Genomic DNA, 20,740 nt, shown 5'->3' on the forward strand with positions numbered 1-20,740 from the left:
GGTTTGTTAGCCTTCTGTACTTAACTGTGACCTTTAAAATTATAAACAGGAAATCATAGCGCTATTTTAAAAGATCAGTATATAATGCTCTCCTCACACTCATGAAACAGCATTTAGTAACAGATCATCATACTGAAATCCCAGTTTGCTTTCTGGCATGTAGTTTCTACAGCTTGAAGTTACTATTTTGTATAGGTCATATTCCTGAAATTCTTAACACTGTTGCATTTTTAATATATAGGAGTCATGATTTTCATTGGAGGCCATGTTTATATAAAGTCTATGATTGCCTTAAAATATTTTTGTCTTCTAAATAAGAACATATGTGAAAAATAACGATAGTATGTATTGTCTGTTTTTGAACCGCTTGCTTCTGTTTGAAAACAAAGAGCAAGTTGCAGGCCTTTGTTGGCAAAAGAGATGAAAATGCTATTACTATTTACTGAGTCATAGTATACACCTAAGTTTTAAATAAGGAACTGATTCTAAGGAGCTGATTCTGGAATTCTTCACCTAGATAAGCCTACTTCAGAGGCTACTGAGTGTATAAACAAGATTCAGCAGTATGAAGGGAGAATGCAGTATAACATGGCTTTTTTTTTAATGTTTCCCATTTATTTTTGTTTTGTTTTGATTAGGTTTTTTTGTTTTGTAATTCTGGAAATTTGAACCTAAACCTTAGCCAAACATTTCCTAATAACTGTGAAAGTATCCAAAGCACTTTTAAATTATTAATTCAAAAATTTTGGACAACCAATACTACTATCATAATTCCAGTCTGAAATAATATGGTGCTTGAGAAAAGAGTTAAATATTACAACATATTTTGTTGGAAACACATAATAGGAGACAAAGGGCCCTAGAGAAAAGCAGCAATAAGATCAGTAAGTAACTGGTCTTACAAAATGTGATGTTCTTTTTGTTTTTTTTTCAACTGGATATCACCTCAATTTGGGATTAAATGGAGACAAATTATTTTCAAACAAAAAGCTTTTCTTCACAAGGCCATCCATTTTGTTCCAGAATGAAAAAGGCTGTCTGTTCAATTTATTTCTTAGAATACAGAAGTGTTCTATGTAGAATCTTCAGACTAATGTAATTGCTGGGTGTCATTTTCTCTGTCTACCTCTTTGTACCTGACAGAAGTGAGTAATTTTATATGCCAGGAACAATTTTGATGTTTTTATTTGGCATAAAAAATGTGATCATGTTTAATCACTTACATTAAACAAGCTATTTTGCCTTATTTTCTAAAAAGTATTTCACTGTGAGAGATAGGACTGTATGGTAAAACAGAAGTTTTTGGAGCTTCATTTGGCTGCTTTATCTGGTAATGTTTATGTTTAATTAATATTTTTTGGTAAGATGCAGATCATTGTACAATTGAATTATACAAGTTTTTTAAGCTTTTGTTCACTGAAACAATTATTTTTATATATTGATGAAAATAATTTATAGGCAAAAAATGCATTCAGCTTAATTTTTAGAATATGAAGATTCAACTTTTGACATGAAATTCAGCTTGGAACTAAAGTGAGACAGTACTATTTGTAGACATTTAGTAATTCTTTAACTGACTGCCAGCAAAAACCTGACACTAATAAAATTTCTTAGTAGTAAACTTACTTTGTTTTATTATATTCTCCTGTTCAAGACCCTAAAATTAGCTTCCTATTGTCTGCCAGATGGGATCTAATTTCTCATGAGTATTAAAAGCATTTTCATCAGTTGACCCCTGTCATCGTGCACAACTGTATTAACCTCATTTGTATCTAATACTGCAGTCAACATTATATTCCCTATACATTGCTCATTCTTACCTATGGTTTTGTCTGATAACAAGGCAGGATTTTCCACCACATCACACATACTTTTGCAAAATCAGAATGCGTCATTTTCACAGCTTTCACCAACCTCTAAAGTAGTGATTTTATTGGGAAAGATGGAGGATGTATGCATAAGGCTTCATGCCTTAGGGCGTATGTCATAATGGATGGGAGTTTTGTGTGATTGGAGAAAGCTCCCCTAGTAATTTGGTTATATTTTTATTGTTCCCACCAACTGCGCTAAACAGAAATTACCCCACTTACTTAAAATTACCCTGCTTACTTCATCTTCATACATACAGTACTTAGGTAATCAGTTTTTAGAAATCTATTATTAACACATCTTTCTTTTTGTTACTATGACAGGTTATTGGCGTGTTATTTCAAACATGAAACTGTTTGGATTGCCTTTTTACGCAATGTTCAGCACATAGAAGGCTTTCTGTGAAATTTCTGTGACATGTTTCAAATATAAATGGGCACATCTATGAATAGATTTTTAAGAGGTTATAGCAGTATATAATTTTTGTTTAACTTATTTGCTGTGGTGAGTAAATAACATATACAACATCAACATTCCTAGCCATAGTACACTTTAATTTTTAAGAATTTGAATTTCTATAGTCTTTTAATGCATATAAATGTCATGAATGAAATGTTATTTAAGATGACCATTGCCTTCAACACGATTTTGAAAAGTTACGCTAAAACTAATAATGACAGAGGGATCCAGAGCAGAGATATTTTCCAGATCAGCTATACCACACAATCCATTATCATTGTCCAGATTGCATTGTGACTTTAGACCAGAAGCTAAAGTACCTGTCTTTATTTCAGTTAGCACTGTAGGATTCCAAAGACAGAAGTTTTACCTGATATTTTTTAGTCTGGTACTTTGCCAGAAAAGTTCAAATACTTATTTATAATGTCATCTCAGAACCATCCTCATGACCAAAACACTTTATTTTGGCTCAACAAAAATATATGTCTATACTTTCTGTGTGCCATGTTTGGCTAGTTTATAAAAATATAGAAATTAATATGGTGTCTGCCTTTGAGAAGCTTAAAGTCTAATGAAAAAAATGGAGAGAGCTTCACTGTGATGTATTGAAAGATGCTGATAGGCACATTGGAGGAGGGACACTTAACACTGCTTGAGGATTCAAGGAAGTCTTTCTGTAACAGTGAGTCTTAAAAGTTGAATGAAACTTTACAAATTATAGGGTGAAAAACTTTAATTTGTATTGCTTCATTGTTTTGTTTTGGTGTTGGGTTTTGTTTTTTTTTTTCTTTTTTACATTGTAAAGGAAGTATGTGTAGAATCAAGAAATACAAAGCTTTTAGATTATTTTGTTAGTTTCTATTCATGAAGTCTGTGTAAAGGAAGATAGTGATTTAAACTCAGATATCAACATGGTCAAGAGAGATTAACTGGTGTGTTTTTTTAATCTAGGTAATAGAAAATAATAAACTTGAATGAAAGACATAGTTATTAAATACACTCTCTGCCATTGTTCCTGTACAGGGGCAGTGTTTACTGACATGTCTGGTTTATGTTATATCTAATACTGCGATAACTGAGATATTTAGTGTAACAATTTATAATACCTAACAAGTAAAAATAACTTCAGTATCCATTCTTTCAACAAGCACTTATTGAGCATTTACCAAATGCCATGTACTTTTCTAGACACTTATGGTATACCTGAGACGAGTAGACAAAGGTTCCTGATCTTTTGTAATTTATTTTTGTGGGGGGTTGGGGGATTAGGGTAGACAACATAATAAATTTAAGTTAATTGTATATCATGTTAGTAGATTATGTACTGTGGAAGAAATAGAGCAGAGTGGGAAGGATTAGGAATGATGATGTAAAGTAGATACTTGGATATGTAAGTCTGCAGTTCAGAGAAATTATCTTGGCTACAGATGGAGATTTTGGGGAGATGTTCACATATATATGATATTTAAAATAATGAAACTGGATGAAATCAGTGAGGTATTATTAGATAATAGTAAAAGGAAGAGTACCAAGGACAGAGTCCTGGTCCATTCTTAAGTTAGAAGAGAAAGAACTAGCAAAGGAGACAAAGAAAAAATAACCAAGAATATGGGTCCAACCTAAGTCAAATGAAGATAGCGTATCAAGAAGAAAGGAAGAATTAACTTAACAAAAATTGATAGGCCAAGAAGGGGACAATGCTGCTGATACGTTGAGTAAGAGGAGTACTGAGACTTATTCATTAGATTTAGCAGCGTGGAGATCATCACGGGCTTAAAATAATGGGATTGATGTAATTGGGACAAAAGCCAATGAAGTGAGTTGGAGAGAAAATAAAGAGCATTTGGAGATGGCAAGTGTTGACAAGTGTTATAATTAGGTTGATCATATAACCAAATTTCCCTGGGATTGTCCAGGTATTCATTCACCGTGTGGCCCAGCATGTTTATTAATAGGGCTTTATTTTATTCTCAAATGGGCCCTAGTCTGAACAACAAATACATGATCAATGTGGTTGCAATTCATTGCTGTCAGTATTCTTTTTGACACCCAAATTTAGCCAGTGGTAGCCGCTTTAAGCCAGCCTACATAGCTTGTTTGAGACCCTAATTTGAATCCCATTTGTCCTTTTCTGGCATAAGAAATTATCACAGGGTTTATACTTTTTCTGCCTCATATCTGTAATCAGCCATTTCTCTAAGAAGTCCTGCTTCATTATTAGTGGTATTTAAAAACCAAAATCCAAAACATGGATAGTTTTTGATTGGAAGGAAAGGGAGTGAGAAAGTTTTTAGAATGACAGAATTTTAAAAAGCAAACATATTACAAAGATATTGAGGTAGAAAATTTTTTCAGGTGATTCTATGTAGAACTGAATGTTAAACATGGAAGTGCATTATTAAATTAGAGCAGTTAGAGCAGAAAGATACATTAAGGCCGAGTACTGAAAGAATTTAAATACCAAACTGAAAGTTTGACTTCATTCCGTATTCCGGATGGTGATATAATGGGCCTTGGAGTTACTCATCCTCGAGTCTGGAAAACCAATTAGGCTATTATAATCCACACAATCCATAAAGAAGTCTTGAACCTAGGAGTAGGATAATGGTAATACAATGGAGGGAACAGATACAACTGACAGTACCAAAGAGAAAGCAGAAAGGGTGATAGGAGCATAACAGAAGCATAGTGAAGGGACTCCCAGTATCACATGACTCTGAGCTGTCTAATCCTAGCAGCAGAGGATTGAGATGCAATTGGTTTCTTATAGAGAACACAGGATTAGGTGTAGGAAGAAGATCTGATATTTTATTTGGAAAAAAAATCTATTGGCAATATGATGATAGAGTATAACTTTATTGAAGTTTCATCTAGAACTGTATTTAAAAAGCAGAACAGTATTTAGGAAATAAAGTTTTTGTTGTCACTGAAAGGTAATCATAATGAAATTCTCAACTGTAGAAAAGTATGAAGATTTTGATGTCTCTCACTCTTACAAGTTATTTCAGATTCTTTATTTCAGAGAAATGACTCATTTTCAAATAGACCAAAAATTTAGAACCCAGACATTTCTTGGCACCTTCTAATTTTTTGTATTGGGGCATAATCCCTTATAACCCAAATATACTATTCCAATTTTGATCACACTTTGGAAAATACAAACATGTTTTATATTTTATTAAGTTAAAAGCCTGACTCTGATAAGATTCTCTTGAAATTAAAAATGTCAACATGGTTATTGCCTCCAAGTTGCTTTTTGTGTTTACCCAATCTCCCTTCCCACAGCACAATACAGAATAGTTTGGTTACAAATGTTTACTTTCCCTGCTTAACCAGAGGCAACACTGCACTGCTTATACACTTACGAGTCACTATATTAGGTTGTTCAAACAAAGTCCCTGGAAAGAAGAAAGACAAGGTTGTAGCCAAATAACCAAAATTGGGATTACCTAATTTTGACTTAATTTGATATTTTGTGTAAAAGCAAAAAGTGGCATCTAGCACTGTGTGGAATAAGAGAACTAGAATAATTCTGATGGATCTGGCTATTAGGGGATGACGTCTTTAATGTAGAAAACATGAATAATATTAGTTTAACATAATTAGGAAGGAATTCAAACAATTTTTAATTGACCATCACTGACAACAGAATATAGCCACAAAGCAGAATACAAGGATTCTAGTCCTAGCCCTGCTTTGATTCTTTGAATGAGTTCCTTAAAGTTTCTTGGGTCATGATTTCCTCTTCTATAAAATGAGTGGGTCAGGAGTCCCCAAGACCACTCTTGAGCCTTGATGATTCTCTAGAAAGATTCACAGGACTCATAAAAGGCTGTTATACTCACAAAAAGTTTATTACTCTTCAAGGATTCAGATTAAAATCAGCAAAAGGAAGAGCACATGGGGTGAAGTCCAGGAAAAAATAGGCATAATTCTAGGTGGCATCTCTCAGTGGAGTCATATGGCCACATTCCCATCATAACGTAACAACATGTTCAAAGTGTTGTCAACCAGGAAAGCTCACCTGAGCCTAGGTGTTGAGGGTTTTTATTGGCTGTTAGTCACGTAAGCATGAATTGCCTGCATGGCTGACCTCAGCTATTCAGACTGAAGCCACCCAAAGTGAAAACACATTCACCGTAAATCACATTGTTAACATAAACTCTCTGATCAGATTGGTACCTTGTGGCCCACAGGCTCAGAGGTCATCTCCTAGGAGCTGGCCAAGGTCCAGTCCTGATGACAGGCCTTCCTCAAGTATGTACAAAGTTGAGCAACCTAAATTTTCTTTTTCCAAATTGAAATGTATCTAGGTATTTTTTTTCTCCTAAGTTCATAATGTATAACTTTTACATAAAATTTGCATATTACTATGTAGAAAAATGCATTATATTCTGCATTCGAAATTGCAGAATATTTAGAGTATTTGCAGTTATATTCAATTTAGAGAAAAATCTAAATTCAAGAGAACTACATTTATCTGAAAAAAAAAAGATATTGGAATTTGTTTGTTTGTTTGTTTGTTTGAGACGGAGTCTAGCTCTATTGCCAGGCTGGAGTGCAGTGGCATGATCTCGGCTCACTGCAACCTCCACCTCCCAGGTTCAAGCGATTCTCCTACCTCAGCCTCCTGAGTAGCTGGGATTACAGGCACATGCCACTACACCCAGCTAATTTTTGTATTTTTTTTTAGTAGAGACGGGGTTTCACCATGTTGTCCAGGATGGTCTCGATCTCCTGACATCGTGATCCGCCCACCTCAGCCTCCCAAAGTGCTGGGATTACAGGTGTGAGCCACCGCGCCCTGCCTGGAATTAGTTTTAGATGAAGGAAAGCTAAGTGTCGCTGTCTGGTTAATCATTTTACTTAGCATTAACAATATACACTAGGAAGAGCATGGTGTAACAGTATCACATAAGCACAAACTAGTTTCTTTCACAATTTTAAGTGACATTAACCACGATTAAGTGTGGTGCATGAGGGACTAGGTGATCTTTAAACACTGAATACATATAAAATGCCCTTGGAATAGGTATATAACTCCTGTCTAAAATGTCTATTACTGGGTCTAGAAATGGATCTTAGTTTTCCATTTGGCATGAAACCTTTCCTCAGAAAGAGCAAGGTTGTATCTGGCACCTGCCTGGCTAAATACCTAATGTAGTTTCTCAGCCATTCACAATTATAAATCTGTATATTTCAGTGAGTCTTCTAAGTAGTGCTTTACCTTCTCCCATTATAAGTAAAACAAGAGTAATTTAGAATACTTATGAGCAGTAAGTACTCTTCTTTGCAACACTCTAGTAGTCCTCTTGGCTGATTTTTTTTCCCAGTATTTGTCCTCTTTCAACTTTGTTTCTCTAAAGAAAAAGCTTAGATTGGCAACTGAAAATTTTTTGGCAAATCTTGGCTTTGAATTTTTTCCTAATAAGAGACTTTACTGATTTTTTTTTTTCCTCTCTCACTAAGAAATAGACTTAAAACAGAGCTACCATTCAACCCAGGAATACCACTACTGGGTATATACCCGAAAAATTAAGTCATTCTACCAAAGACACATGGACGTCTGTGTTCACGGCTGCACTATTTACAATAGCAAAGACATGGAGTCAGTGCAGGTGCCCATCAATGGTGGATTGAATAAAGAAAATGTGGTCCATATATACTATGGAATACTGTGCAGCCATAAAAAAAGAATGAAATCGTGTCATTTGCAGCAACATGGTTGGAGCTGCAGGCTATATTCTAAAGCAAATTAACAGAGGAAGAGAAAGGCAAATATGGCATGTTCTCATTTTCACTTACAAGTAGGAGCTAATCATTGAGTACCTGTGGACTTAAAATGGGAGCAGGAGACACCATGGACTACTAGAGGGTGGAGTGGGGAGAAGTCTGGGTTAAAAAATTCCAATGGGGTACTATCCTCACTATCAGCATGACGGGATCTTTACTCCAAACCTAAGCATCACACAATATTCCCATGTAACAAATCTGTACATGTACCCTTGTATCTAAAATAAAAGTTGGGAAAAAAAGGAAATAGACATTTAAAATGTTTCTACTCTGGTCCAATTCTGTTCAACATGTGTCATTGTGCTTGAGTCTCATAGTCAAAGGTGAATAAGACACCATTCTTACCCTTGAAGAGCTTACACTCTAGGCTCTTCGTTCCATTTTTCTGTCAAGAATATGGAGAACAAAGGTTATTGTAAGCATAAGTTGTTTGTTTTATGTATGTCCTCAACGCATTTTCTTTTGACTACATGTCTTATTGCCTGACCACGTTCTCACTTGAAGCAGAATTGTTCCCAACAAGCTGGTTAGACTATATGTACACTTCTGAATAGTTAGCCAGAAAGCTATAATGATTCTTTAGTGCCCAAGCCTCTGCATATCATTTGTCTTTCAGAGTTTGCTACTTTTTAGCCAAATTAGGGCTTACCTGCTTTCCAGTGCACTTGTAGAAAGCAATTTATAATGAAGAGAGTTGATGTATTGTCAGGTAAGGGACCCCAGCCTCAAATCCAGGGAAGTTGTCCATCATCCCAGGCATTCTTTGTAAATAGTGAATTACTTCAGATCTTGAAAACTCAATTCTGCATGTCTCCTCCAGTTTTAATTACTGATCTTCTGGATTCTACTGAGTTTTGCTATGACTGGCTTCCATAATCAATTTGATATGTAATTTATATGTTCTTAAAACATAAGTAAATTTTGTGGCCAAATTATAATGTATTATTGACACTATTAAATTCAGTCCTACAGTGATAAAAAAAAAAAGTTGTTTAAAATTCTCCCTTAAAAAATAGATATTTTGAGTTAAAATATATGTAAATCTAGGTTTCAGAGCAGTTAGAGAAATAATTTGCGAGTCCTGACAATTTAGCATGAACTTCCCAAGCAGACTTCGCAGCAGACTCTTAGGAGGATTCAGAAAAGCTATGTGTGAAATTTTCTGTAATCTTTTAATAGGAACACTAATATTTAAGGTGCTATCTGTGCAATTGTAATAGTACATCAAAAGGAGCCTTATTCTGAAAGTCAGTACCTGATTTCTTCTGAATAAGAAGTATAGGAAGATAAGAATAACTTCATAATATATCATTTATTGCAGTTTTTGTGTTGTCTAAAAAAAGTCTTAGTTTCTCATTGTTTACTTAAAATAGTACCTGACAATTCCAGTTATGGCACAGCTTTCCTATCCATCCATATTTGCTAAACACAATTTTTACATTTTATATGAACCATGTTTTAGGAGACAGTATTCCCTTTTAATGACACATATAGCTGTATTTAAAACTAAGGTAATAAACGAGTTGGTCCAAAATACCGAAGTATAAATGGTATAATACAAAAAGTTTAAGCCATCCAAATGCATCTATATTTTACTTAGTTTTAAGGTAAATGTTTAATTATTGGCATTATTTATGGCACGTAGTGTTTGTCCGAATAATATGGTATAATGAATTATTTTATAATATGAAGACTGGTAGGAGATGGAAAATACATTAGTTTCCTAGTGCTTCTGTATCAAATTACGACAAATTTAGTGGCATAAAACAACACAAATGTATTGTCTTACAGTGCTGAAGGTTAGAAGTCCTAACAGTAACAGGACTGTATTATTTCTGTAGACTTTCAGTGGGGCCATATTCTCTCTGTAGGCTCTAGGGGAGAATTTTTCCTGCCTTTTCAGCTTCTGTAGGCCAACTGCATTCCTTGATTCATGGTGTCTTTCTCCATCTTCAAGGCAAGCAGCATAGCATCTTCTCTTCCCTCTTTCTTTCTCTTCTCCCCCCTCCACCTCCACCATTTCCCACACTTTCGTTTTTTTTTTGTTGTTGTTGTTGTTGTTTTGTTTTGTTTCTCTGCATCTCCCTCTCTGACCTTTCTGCTACCCTCTTGTAAGGAAGATTGTGATTACATTCGGCTTACCTGGATAATCCAGGATAATAACTCCATCTTAAAAAATTCTTAACTTAATTACATCAGCAAAGTCACTTCTGCCATGTAAAATAACATGTTCATAGGCTCATGGACGTCTTCCAGGAGCTATTCAGCCTAGCACACAATGTGTAATTAATCGCTACTTAGGTTCTAGTAGTAGAGGTTATTGTAATCATGCTTTGTGTTTGCGTATCATACTACTAGAGCTACAAATGGTTTTCCCTTTCTCAATCAAATAACATGTTTTCCACTTATTAGCCCATTTTAGAGGTATTATTCCTAAATTATTCCCTTTAGTTTTTATTACATGGATTTTTTAATGTCTTAAGTTTAATATCTACCATGTATCTGGGGCTTTGGGTTTCTGGGGCAAAAAAAGTAAAACAGTGAATGAGCTTTTTAAAAATTTTGATACTCTGGCTCCTGCTATTGCTATGAGTAATAAATTGCCCCTTGTCTCCGACCCAGGAGCCTCGTGTCTTCTACCGACATCTGTGATACTGTATTTGGCTAACTTGTTAGCTTGCAAATCTTGACATTGGGTATTGCTAATAATTAGTCCAACAAATTCACAGCCTTAGTGGCAAACATATTTCTTTAAATATACCCAACCTGATTAAATTCATATCAACTTCACTTTCTATATATCTTTTAAATATATTTTGTTGATTTTGAACCTTCACATCATTCTCCCTGTAATATTTCTGAAAGACCACAAAAGTCGCCAAAATTACCTGCCTGGGTTGCTCAGTCCCTCACATTTATGAAAAAACATATGTATATATTCCTTTCTGCTGAAAGGGTTACAATAACACTCAGCTCATATAAATCATGCTTCATTTTAAAACCTGTGTTTCTCATACCTAGAAGATTCTGATGGTCTTGTTTAAATGGTCATATGACATCATCACAAACCATGAAATATAAATTGATTTTGTGTTAGTTTTTCATGAATGCTTTTGACCGTGGTAGAGATTTTTTGAATTTATCATAGAGGCAGTAGGCCAGAAAGATGATGATCTAATAAAGGTACTAGTTAAGGTCAGCCTTTCTACCACCCAGTTATAGGACCTTGGACAAATCACGATTTGAGTCTTACTTTTCACTTGTTAAATGAAGAATTGACAGAGGTAATTTCGGTTACTTTTAGTTGAGTAATTTAATTCACTTACTTTCATTAATTTTATTTACCAATAGTTGTTTTAAGGCTAATAACCACTTTAAATGCTTTTCATAAGTTTTGATATGTAGCATTTTCTTATTGTTAGACTGACATATCTGTTTATCTTTCCCCTTTCTCAAGACTTGTTTAGTTGAGGTGGTTTTATTTATTTATTGTTTTAATTCCAGGTGGAAGGGCCTTTTTTAATTTTTCTTTTATTGATTAGTTGATTTTCTTTCATTTCTACTTTTTCATTGTGATCGGAGATTGTTGCTAATAATATTTTACTTGATGGAGCTTACTGTTACTGTACTTTCTTTGACTTAATATGTGATAATTTTTATCAATATTCCATGTGTACTTGAGAAGAAGATACAATTGTTGTTAAGATCTTGTAATTTTATTTCCCGATTTTGTTTTTTCTTGACTGGAAGTTGTGTGTCAGAGTCTTGAGCTAATAAATAGTATTTCTATTTCCTTTATTTCATGAAGTTTCTGCTTTATGTAATAGTTGTGTTTTATTTGACGCATAGTCATAAATGTTATCTTCTTTGTCTTCATTTTGTTTTCTTTGCCTCAGCTTTGTCTGAAACACAGTCTCAGCACCTGCTTTCTAATTTTTCCTGTTTGCCTGGTAAATCTTTGAACCTTTTTAAATAACTGTTCTTTGTGAGTCTTTATTATATACAGTATAGAGTTAGGTTTTGCTTTGATTCCATTTGAAAATATTTTTCTTTTAATAGGCACATTACACTAATTCACATTCCGTTATATTCCTGATGTTTCCTTTCAACTCTCATATTTTATGGGAGTTAATTCTTTTCTCAAAATTAAGATGTTATTTAATATTAAGTTTCTTAAGATATGGAAAGGAACTTAATAATAGTGATAAAAATAGACACATAACTAAAATTAATTTGTTTTATTCTTTCACAGGAATTGAAACCTGACGTAGTAACTAAATCTGCTCTTGGTGATGATATCAACTTTGAAAAAATCTGCAAAAAGGTATATCTGCAATAGATTATATTTGTCTTATGAAAAGTTTCTCATCTATATTGCTTACTTTTTTCTTGAAGAGAAAACTTACCAAGAAGTCATGCTATTAGTTTGTAATTACTTTTCCTAACTGAACTCCATTACTGCCACCACAAAAAAAATTTATACTAATTTATACATTTTGTTTTGCTGTAATATCATACCTTCGAGGTCCTTAAAGGTATGTTGAACTTAATATGACATTTCATGTATTATATAAAAATTAGTCTGCTGATCATACTACTTAAAACTAAGATGCTTTATTACTTTTCCAAATATTTTTTATGAATATCTCATTTAATCTGTACATTTACTCTTTGAAAGATGTTTTTTCACCCTCTTTTTACAAATGAGGAAACTGGAACCCAAAAAGAATTAAATTAGGTGATTAAGAACACACCACTGTTAGGTGGCATCATCATTACATTTTTCTACATCTTCCACTCTTTGGATTTTCTACTCCTGCTTCTTCCTTACTAATTCCCTTTTATAATTTGTACCCATGTTGCTCCACTTGAGAACAGATTTTGTATTAATTGATTTTTCTGTATTGCGTTTGTTTTTACTTTCATTGATTTTTGCTCCATTCTACATTCTTTGCATCTTCTTGATTTGTGTTTTTTTCTGGTTTCTTAATGTGGAAGCTTAAATTACTGGTTTTAGACCTTTTCTAATAAAAGCATTTAATGCTATGCATTTATCTGTAAGCAGTACTTTAGCTGCATCTCATAAATTTTGTTATGCTGTATTTTCTTTTCTTAGTTTAAAATGTTTTAAATTTCCTTTGAACCCTCTTTGATTCATGGTTTAATTCGAAATGTGTTGCTTAATTTCCAGACCGTTAGGGGTTTTCCAGTATCTTTTTGCAATTTTTTTTATTTAATTCCTTTATGATTCATGAACATAAACTTTGTGATTTCTATTCTTTTGAATGTTGTACTATTTGTTATAGTCCAGAGTATAGCATATCTTGGTAAATATTTCATGTGCACTTGAAGACAACATATATTCCGTTGGGATATCTGTAAATGTTAAGTCAAATTGGTTGATGGTATTCAGATTATCCATATTTTTACTGTTTTTTTTTCTGCCTACTTTATTAAGAGGTGCATTGGAACCTCCATCTATGAATGTCAGTTTGCCTATTTGATCTTTCAGTTTTGTCACTTTTTGCCATATGCTTTTCGAAACATGTATGTTAGATATGTAAACTTTTGGGATTTATGTTCTTGGGGCGCTGATCCTTTATAATTATGTAATGGCCCTCCTTAACCCCGATAATATTTATTGTGCTGAAGTCTATCTTGTCTGAAATTTATATCACTGCTTTAGCTTTCTTTTGGTTAGTGTTTACATTCAATATCTTTCTCCATCATTTTACTTTTAACCTGCCTGTGTCTGTGTACTTAAGGTGATTTTTTAAAAATCAATAGCATATACTTGGATCATGCTTTTTATCCAATCTGATAATCTCTCTTTTAAGTGGTATGTTTAAGCCATTTCTATTCAATGTGATTATTGATGTGGTTGAATTAAAATCTACCAGTTAGCAGTTGTTTTCTATTTGCTTCATATCTTTTTTGCTTTGTTTTTCTTCTTTTTTGGTCTCCTATGAGTTAATTGAGCATCTTATCTCTTCTATTGTCCTATTCATTACATGTACATATTTTATTATTGTTTTTTAGTGTTCACTCTACAGTTCATAATATACACCTTTAATTAACCAAAATCTGCTTTCACATAATTTTATGCTGTTTTATATGCAGTGTAATGATCTAAGAACAGTAAATGCCAATTACTCTATGCCTTCTATTGTGCCATTGTTGTTAAACATTTTACATATGCTATAAGTATATAATAGATTTTTCTATTTTTGCTTTGAATATTTGAACATTCAGTTCAGTTTTGACATAATTAAACAAAAATAAATCATTTTTATACTTTCACTTATTCAGTTTTGATTGCTCTTTATTTCCTTGTTTAAATCCAAGTTTTCTGCTGGTGTATTTGTTTTTCCTGAAGACTCTTAAAATATCTTGAAGTGTAGATCTGCTGGCAGTAAGTTTCTACAATTTTTTTGGCAAGAAAGTTTTTCGTTTGTCCTTTATTTTAAAAAATATTTTTACTAAGTATAGAATTCTGTGTTGATAGCTCTTGTCTTTCTGCACTTTGTCATCTAGCTTCTTTAATTTTGTAAAAGTCTGCCATAATTCTTATCTTTGGTCCTCTGTATATAATGCCCCATCTCATCCCACTCCAAATTGACTATAAGATGTTCACTCTGACTGGTTCAGTGTGAATTTGCTATTTGTCCATCTTTTTTGTTTTTTGCTCTTTCTGGTTCTCTAACTCTCCAGATAGGAACCAGAAATTCACAAGTCTCAACATCTGAATTTTAGAAGAAAAGGAACCAGAAATCTAAATTTTGCATTAATTTTTATGATAAACTATAAGACTACCAAATTTTGGGTTATCTAGAGTGTAACCTTGAACTGTGTGTTCCCAGAGGATACATTATCATTCTCTCTGCCTTCAGGGGACTTGAATAGAAAAATTTGACATACACTGACTCTGGATGTCATGTTTTTAATCAATAAAATACTTCAATGAGATCACCATTAAAGGCCCCTTCTCCAAGCTCTTAAGTTTTTCTCTTTTTTCTAAACCTCCATAAAGTTTTGCTTTTGAGAATCACTATTCTCAAAAAGTGGTGGGATAATTCAAATGTAATAAATCAGAGCATACTTTAAAATATACTATGATAATTATATAAAAGTTTCTAATCATAACTACTTGAGTAAAATGAATAAAAGTTTGTGTAATGTTAAGATCTCTCAAATTGTTGGAAATTTTGCTATAACAGATTGGTAGCTAAATACTCATTCAGTCGATGTTTATGTGCAAATCAGCATGCTAGATGATTTAGGGCCATGATTTCCAAAACTTATTTTTCTCAGAACCTTTTGTTACAAATTTTACCCCACACTAAGTGTTGTATATTAAATAAATGAAAACAGCTACTGTGGGGATTGGGGCTGGCAGTTAAGAAGCCAAGTCATCCTTTGGTATCTTAAAAGCATCGCTAAGGACAGTACAAGAAAATATAAGAGATAATCTTAACCACAGAGTTTATTTCTAAAAGAGAATTTATACTTTAACTATAAGGTGTGTGTAAGAAAAAGATTTAAAAACACTCATTCTTATATTACATATTGATTTGTCTTTAGAATTGAATTATGTATTAAATACAACCTATATTCAGTGCTTATAGTTTTCACTAAAGTATGTTAGATACAATCACATTTAATTTTTAATATTCGCAACTCTAGTGGAGGAGTTTTGATTGGGAGAGAGTTACATCCCCATTGTATAAAGTAGGAAACTAGAGCTCATGGAGATTAGTTTGTCCAGATTAACACAATCAGCAAGTTAACTAAACAAGAATGTAAATCCATGTCTTCTGAAGGTTTCATTAACATAGCAGGGTTTTGATCTGGATTTCATTCTTATTCATTCTTCTGCATAATCTGATTTTCATCATTAATTATGACAAATACTGGATTTTCCTATGTTTACTTTTCTTCAGGATTGCTGTGGAATCCATGTAATGGGCTTACTCTTTTTGAATTTTTAAATATAGTATAACTTCAAAAACTAAATTCTTACCAATGACTTTTATTTGAGGTCCTGATTACATTTAGATTTAGAATTACGTATTGTGAAAGGATGTTTGGAACAGATACTGCGTAGTTTTTACTTTTCTTCCTCTCCATCGTTCCTAAGGAGGAATCATCAGTCCACTGGCATCATTAGTAGTTCATGGCAGTAATTATGTGAGATGTGAGAAATTGTTGAATATTAGAGTTTCAAAGTGTTGAGAATATTGTGAATATTGAGAATATTGAGAATTATGTGAGAAATTGTTGTAATTATGTGAGATGTGAGAAACTGTTGAATATTAGAGTCTCAAAGTGTTGAGAATATTTTTCAGGGAAAATCCGAAGATTAAAAAGTTCTTTGAACTGGATGATGTTAAGGTTTTTTCCCAGCCTTAAGAAAAAAAGCACTCTGATGCTACATTTATGTAGACTCTCACTCATTTCTCTACAATTAATTGATGTTAGTCATATTAAATTTTAAGGCATTTTATGGCTAGAAAAGCTGTCCTTGTCAGAAAAGCAACACCAAAGTTATGAGTGCAGTTTTGCAGTGAGTATTTTTATTCTATATAATTCATTCATAAAGAGAAGAAAGGCTGGGCATGGCGGCTCACCCTGTAGTCCCAGTGCTTTGGGAGGCCAAGACAGGTGGATCACTTGAGCCCCGGAGTTCAAGACTAGCCTGGGCAACTTGGTGAAACCCCATCTCTACAAAAACATCCAAAAAATAAGCTGGGCATGGTGACACACAGCTGTAGTCTCAACTACTCAGGAGGCTACACTGGGAGAACCACATGAGCCTGGAAGGTGGAGGTTGTAGTGAGCTGTGATCATGCCACTGCACTCCAGCATGGGCAAAAGAGTGAGACCCTGTCTCAGAGAAAAAAAAAAAAAAAAAAGAAAAATGTTATCCCTAAAATGGTTTTAAATGTGTGCTCAGGTCTTACTGAGACAAAATAATGACACGTTGAACAGAATAGTGCTAATTAAATCAAAATATGGCACAATATATTTGTTTTTATTTTTTGAGATGTCAAAATACAATAATTGGTTTTTTGCCATATATGTCATTAGCATACTGATTTCCTTTCCTTTGGATATATACCCATACCCAGTAATGGAATTGCTGAATCTTATGGTAGTTCTATTTTTCATTTTGTTTTAGAAGCTCCATACTATTCCTCATAATGGTGGTATTAATTTACATTGCCATCCAATAATGTACAGGAGTTCCCTTTTCTCCACATCCTCTCCATCACTTGTTATCTTTAGGCTTTTTTGTAATAGCCATTCTTATGGGTTAGAGGTGATATCTCGTTACGGTTTTAATTTGCATTTCCCTAATGATTAGTGATAGAACATTTTTTATATATCTGTTGGCCATTTGAATGTGTCCTTTTGGGAAATGTCTGTTTAGGTCCTTTGCCTATTTTTAATTGGGTTGTTTACTTGCTAGTGAGTTTCCTTTTGTTTGTTTCTATGTTTTATTTGAGACAGGATCTCGCTCTGTCACCCACACTGGAGTGCAGTGGCAGGATCTCAGCTCACTGCCACCTCTACCTCCCGAGTTCAAGCGATCTTCCCACCTCAGCCTCCCAAGGTGGGAGGTGCCAGCCTAGAGGCTGGTGTGCAAGTTCTGGTGTAGCAAGTGTAGCTGGGACTACAGTCATGCGCCACCATGCCCGGCTAATTTGCTTGTGAGTTTCTTGGGTTCCTTTAATAAGATTGATATTAGACTCTTACCAGATGTATGGTTTGCATATATCTTATGTTTTCATCTAGCAGTTTTACAGTTTCCAGCCTTATGTTTTGGCCTTTAATCCATTTTGAGTTGAGGTTTGTGTATGGTGTGACATAGTGGTCTAATTTTTTTTTCATGTGGATATCCAGTTGTCCCAGTACTGTTTATTGAACAGACTGTCCTTTCCTTATCGTATGTTCTTGGCAGCTTTGATGAAAATCAGTTGGCCATAAATGCGTGGATTTATTTCAGGTGTCTCTATTCTGTTCTTTTGGTCAGTATGATTGGTGTTTCTATGGTCATCAGTTGTAATATTTCCTCTTTCATTTCTCATTTTATTTATTTGAGTCTTCTCATTTTTGTAGTCTAGCTATATAGGTTTATAGTTTTATATCTTCAAAAACCAACTCTTGGTTTTGTTGATCTCCTCTTGTTTTTCTCACGTCTCTCTCATCTGTTTCTGCTCTAATCTTTATTTTCTTCTGCTCACTTTGGGTTTAGTTTGTTCTTATTTTTCTAATTCTTTGAGGTGTAACTTGAAGTTATTTATTTGAGATCTCTTTTGATGTATGCATTTATTGCTATGAACTTCTCTCTTAGAACTGTTTTTGCTGTGTCCCATAAGTTTTGGTATGTTGTGTTTGCATTATCATTTGTCTCAAGATACTTTTTAATTTTCTCTTCAATTTCTTCTTTGACTCAGTTGTACAGGAGCATGATGTTTAATTTTCATGGATGTGTGAATTTTTCAAAAATTCCTTCCGTTATTGATTTTTAGTTTAATATCATTGTGGTCAGAAAAGATACTTAATATGTTTTCTGTTTTCTTAAATGTGTTAGGCCTAATTTTGTGGCCCAGCATATCATCTGTTTGGGAGAATGTTCCTTGTGTTCTTGAGAAGAAGTATTCTGTTGCTGTTGGATGAAATGTTCTGTAGATGTCTATTAGGTCTATACAGTCTAAGGTATACTATTAACCTGATGTTTCCTTATTGATTTTCTGCCTCGATGACCTGTGCATTGCTGAAAGTGGAGTATTGAAGTCCTCTATTATTATTGTATTACAATCTGTCTCTTCCTTCAGCTCCGTTAACATTTTATTTATATATTTGGGTCCTCTGATACGGGATGCTTATATATTTACAAGTGTTATATCCGTCTGATGAATTGACCCCTTTATCTATATAATGACTCTTGTCTCATTGTACAATTTTTGATTTTGTCTTTTTTAACTGAGTATAGTTACTCCTACTGTCTTTTTATTTCCATTTGCATGGAATATCTTACTTCATTTCTTCGCTTTTAGTCTGTGAGTCCTTACAGATAAAATAAGTCTCTTATAGGCAGCATATGGTTGGGTCTTATTTTTGTTTTTGTTTATTGTTTTTTAAATTCATTCAGCCACTATGTGTTATGATTGGAGAATTTAATCTATTGACATTCAAGGTAATTATTTCTGCATATGGACTTACTACTGCCATTTTGCTAATTGTTTTCTGGCTGTTTTGTAGCTCCTTTGTTCCTTTCTTTCTCTCTTGCTGTGTTTCTCATTAAATGATTTTCCCTAGTGGCTACTTTGATCGTATTTAAAAACTGTATACTTTTATTCCTCCTTCTCCTGCATTTAGGTGTTATAATTTACATGTATATTCTTTGACAAACTGTTGTAGCTAACAATATTTTAATAGTTTTGTCTTCTGATCTTCATATTAAAGATACAAGTGATTTGCGCACCCCCATTTAGAGTATTAGGAGATTCTAAATTTGACTATGTACTTACTTTTAGCAGTGAGTTTTATCATTTATTTTAGTGTTAAAATTAGTGTTCTTTTCTTTCAACTCAAAGAACTCCCTTTATCATTTCTTCTTGTAAGACAGGTCTGGTGGTAATGAGCTCTCTCAGCTTTTGTCTGGGAATGTTTTTATTTCTCTTCTTTTCTGAAAGACAACTTTGCCAAGTACAGTATTCTTCATTGGCATTTTTTTTTCATCAACACTTTGAATATATCATCCCACTCTTTCCTGGCTTATAAGGTAGGCCTTTACTGAGAAATTTGCTGCTAGTCTTATTGGAACTCTCTTACATGTTATTTGCTTCTTTTCTCTTGCTACTTTCAAGATGCTGTCTTTGTCCTTGATTTTTGACAGTTTGATTATGTGTCTAAGTGTAGTCTTCTTTGGATTGAATCTCACTGGAGACCTTTGACCTCCCTGTACCTGAGTATTTATGTCTTTCCTCAAATTTGAAATTTTTTCTGATATTATTTCTTTATGTAAGCATTCTGCCCCTTTGTTTTTCTCTTCCCCTTCACAAACTCCTGTAATTCAAACATTTGTTCTTTTGATGCTGTTCCGTAAATCTCATAAATTTAGTTCATTCCTTTTCATTCTTTTTTCTAATTTCTCTTCTGACTATATATTTTCACATAACCTATTTTCATGTTCACAGATTCTTCTGTTTGATCAGTTCTGCTGTTGGTGTTCTCCATTAAATTTTTATTTCAGTGTATTTTTCACCTCTAGAATTTAAATTTTTCATATATGTAATTTTAGTCATTCTGTTAATTTTCTCATTTTGGTATTTTATTGTTTTCTTTATATTATTAATTTGTTTCTGAATGTATTTTGAAATTCCTTAAGCTTTCTGAAAATAATTATTTGAATATTTGAATTCTTTGTCATTCTGTTCTATATCTTCATTTATTAGGGGTCAGCTACTAGGATATTATCCCGTTATTTTTGTCATGTTGTATCTCTTAGGTTTTTTCTGTCTCTTGTTGCCTTATGTTGATTTTTGCATATTTACAGAAGTAGGGACTTATTCTAGTGTTTGCATACTTGCTTTGTCTGGGAGAACCGTTCTCC

General features: G+C 33.4%; 1 protein-coding gene across 4 annotated transcripts in view; it reads left to right on the forward strand.

Moving 5' to 3' along the window:
• The window catches only part of SRFBP1 (serum response factor binding protein 1), a 110,890-nt gene that overhangs the window by 20,452 nt on the left and 69,698 nt on the right, over nt 1–20,740 (forward strand). For all 4 annotated transcript variants that reach the window (XR_010157317.1, XM_063811472.1, XM_016953677.4 and 1 more), the window contains one exon: nt 12,374–12,445. Coding sequence is in view for 3 of the 4 variants with exons in the window: in XM_063811472.1 (XP_063667542.1) it covers nt 12,374–12,445 (72 nt within the window). In the remaining variant the exon portion in view is untranslated. The remainder of the gene's footprint in view (nt 1–12,373; nt 12,446–20,740) is intronic.

This window comes from Pan troglodytes, chromosome 4 (assembly GCF_028858775.2).
Source record: "Pan troglodytes isolate AG18354 chromosome 4, NHGRI_mPanTro3-v2.0_pri, whole genome shotgun sequence".
Lineage (NCBI taxonomy): Eukaryota > Metazoa > Chordata > Mammalia > Primates > Hominidae > Pan > Pan troglodytes.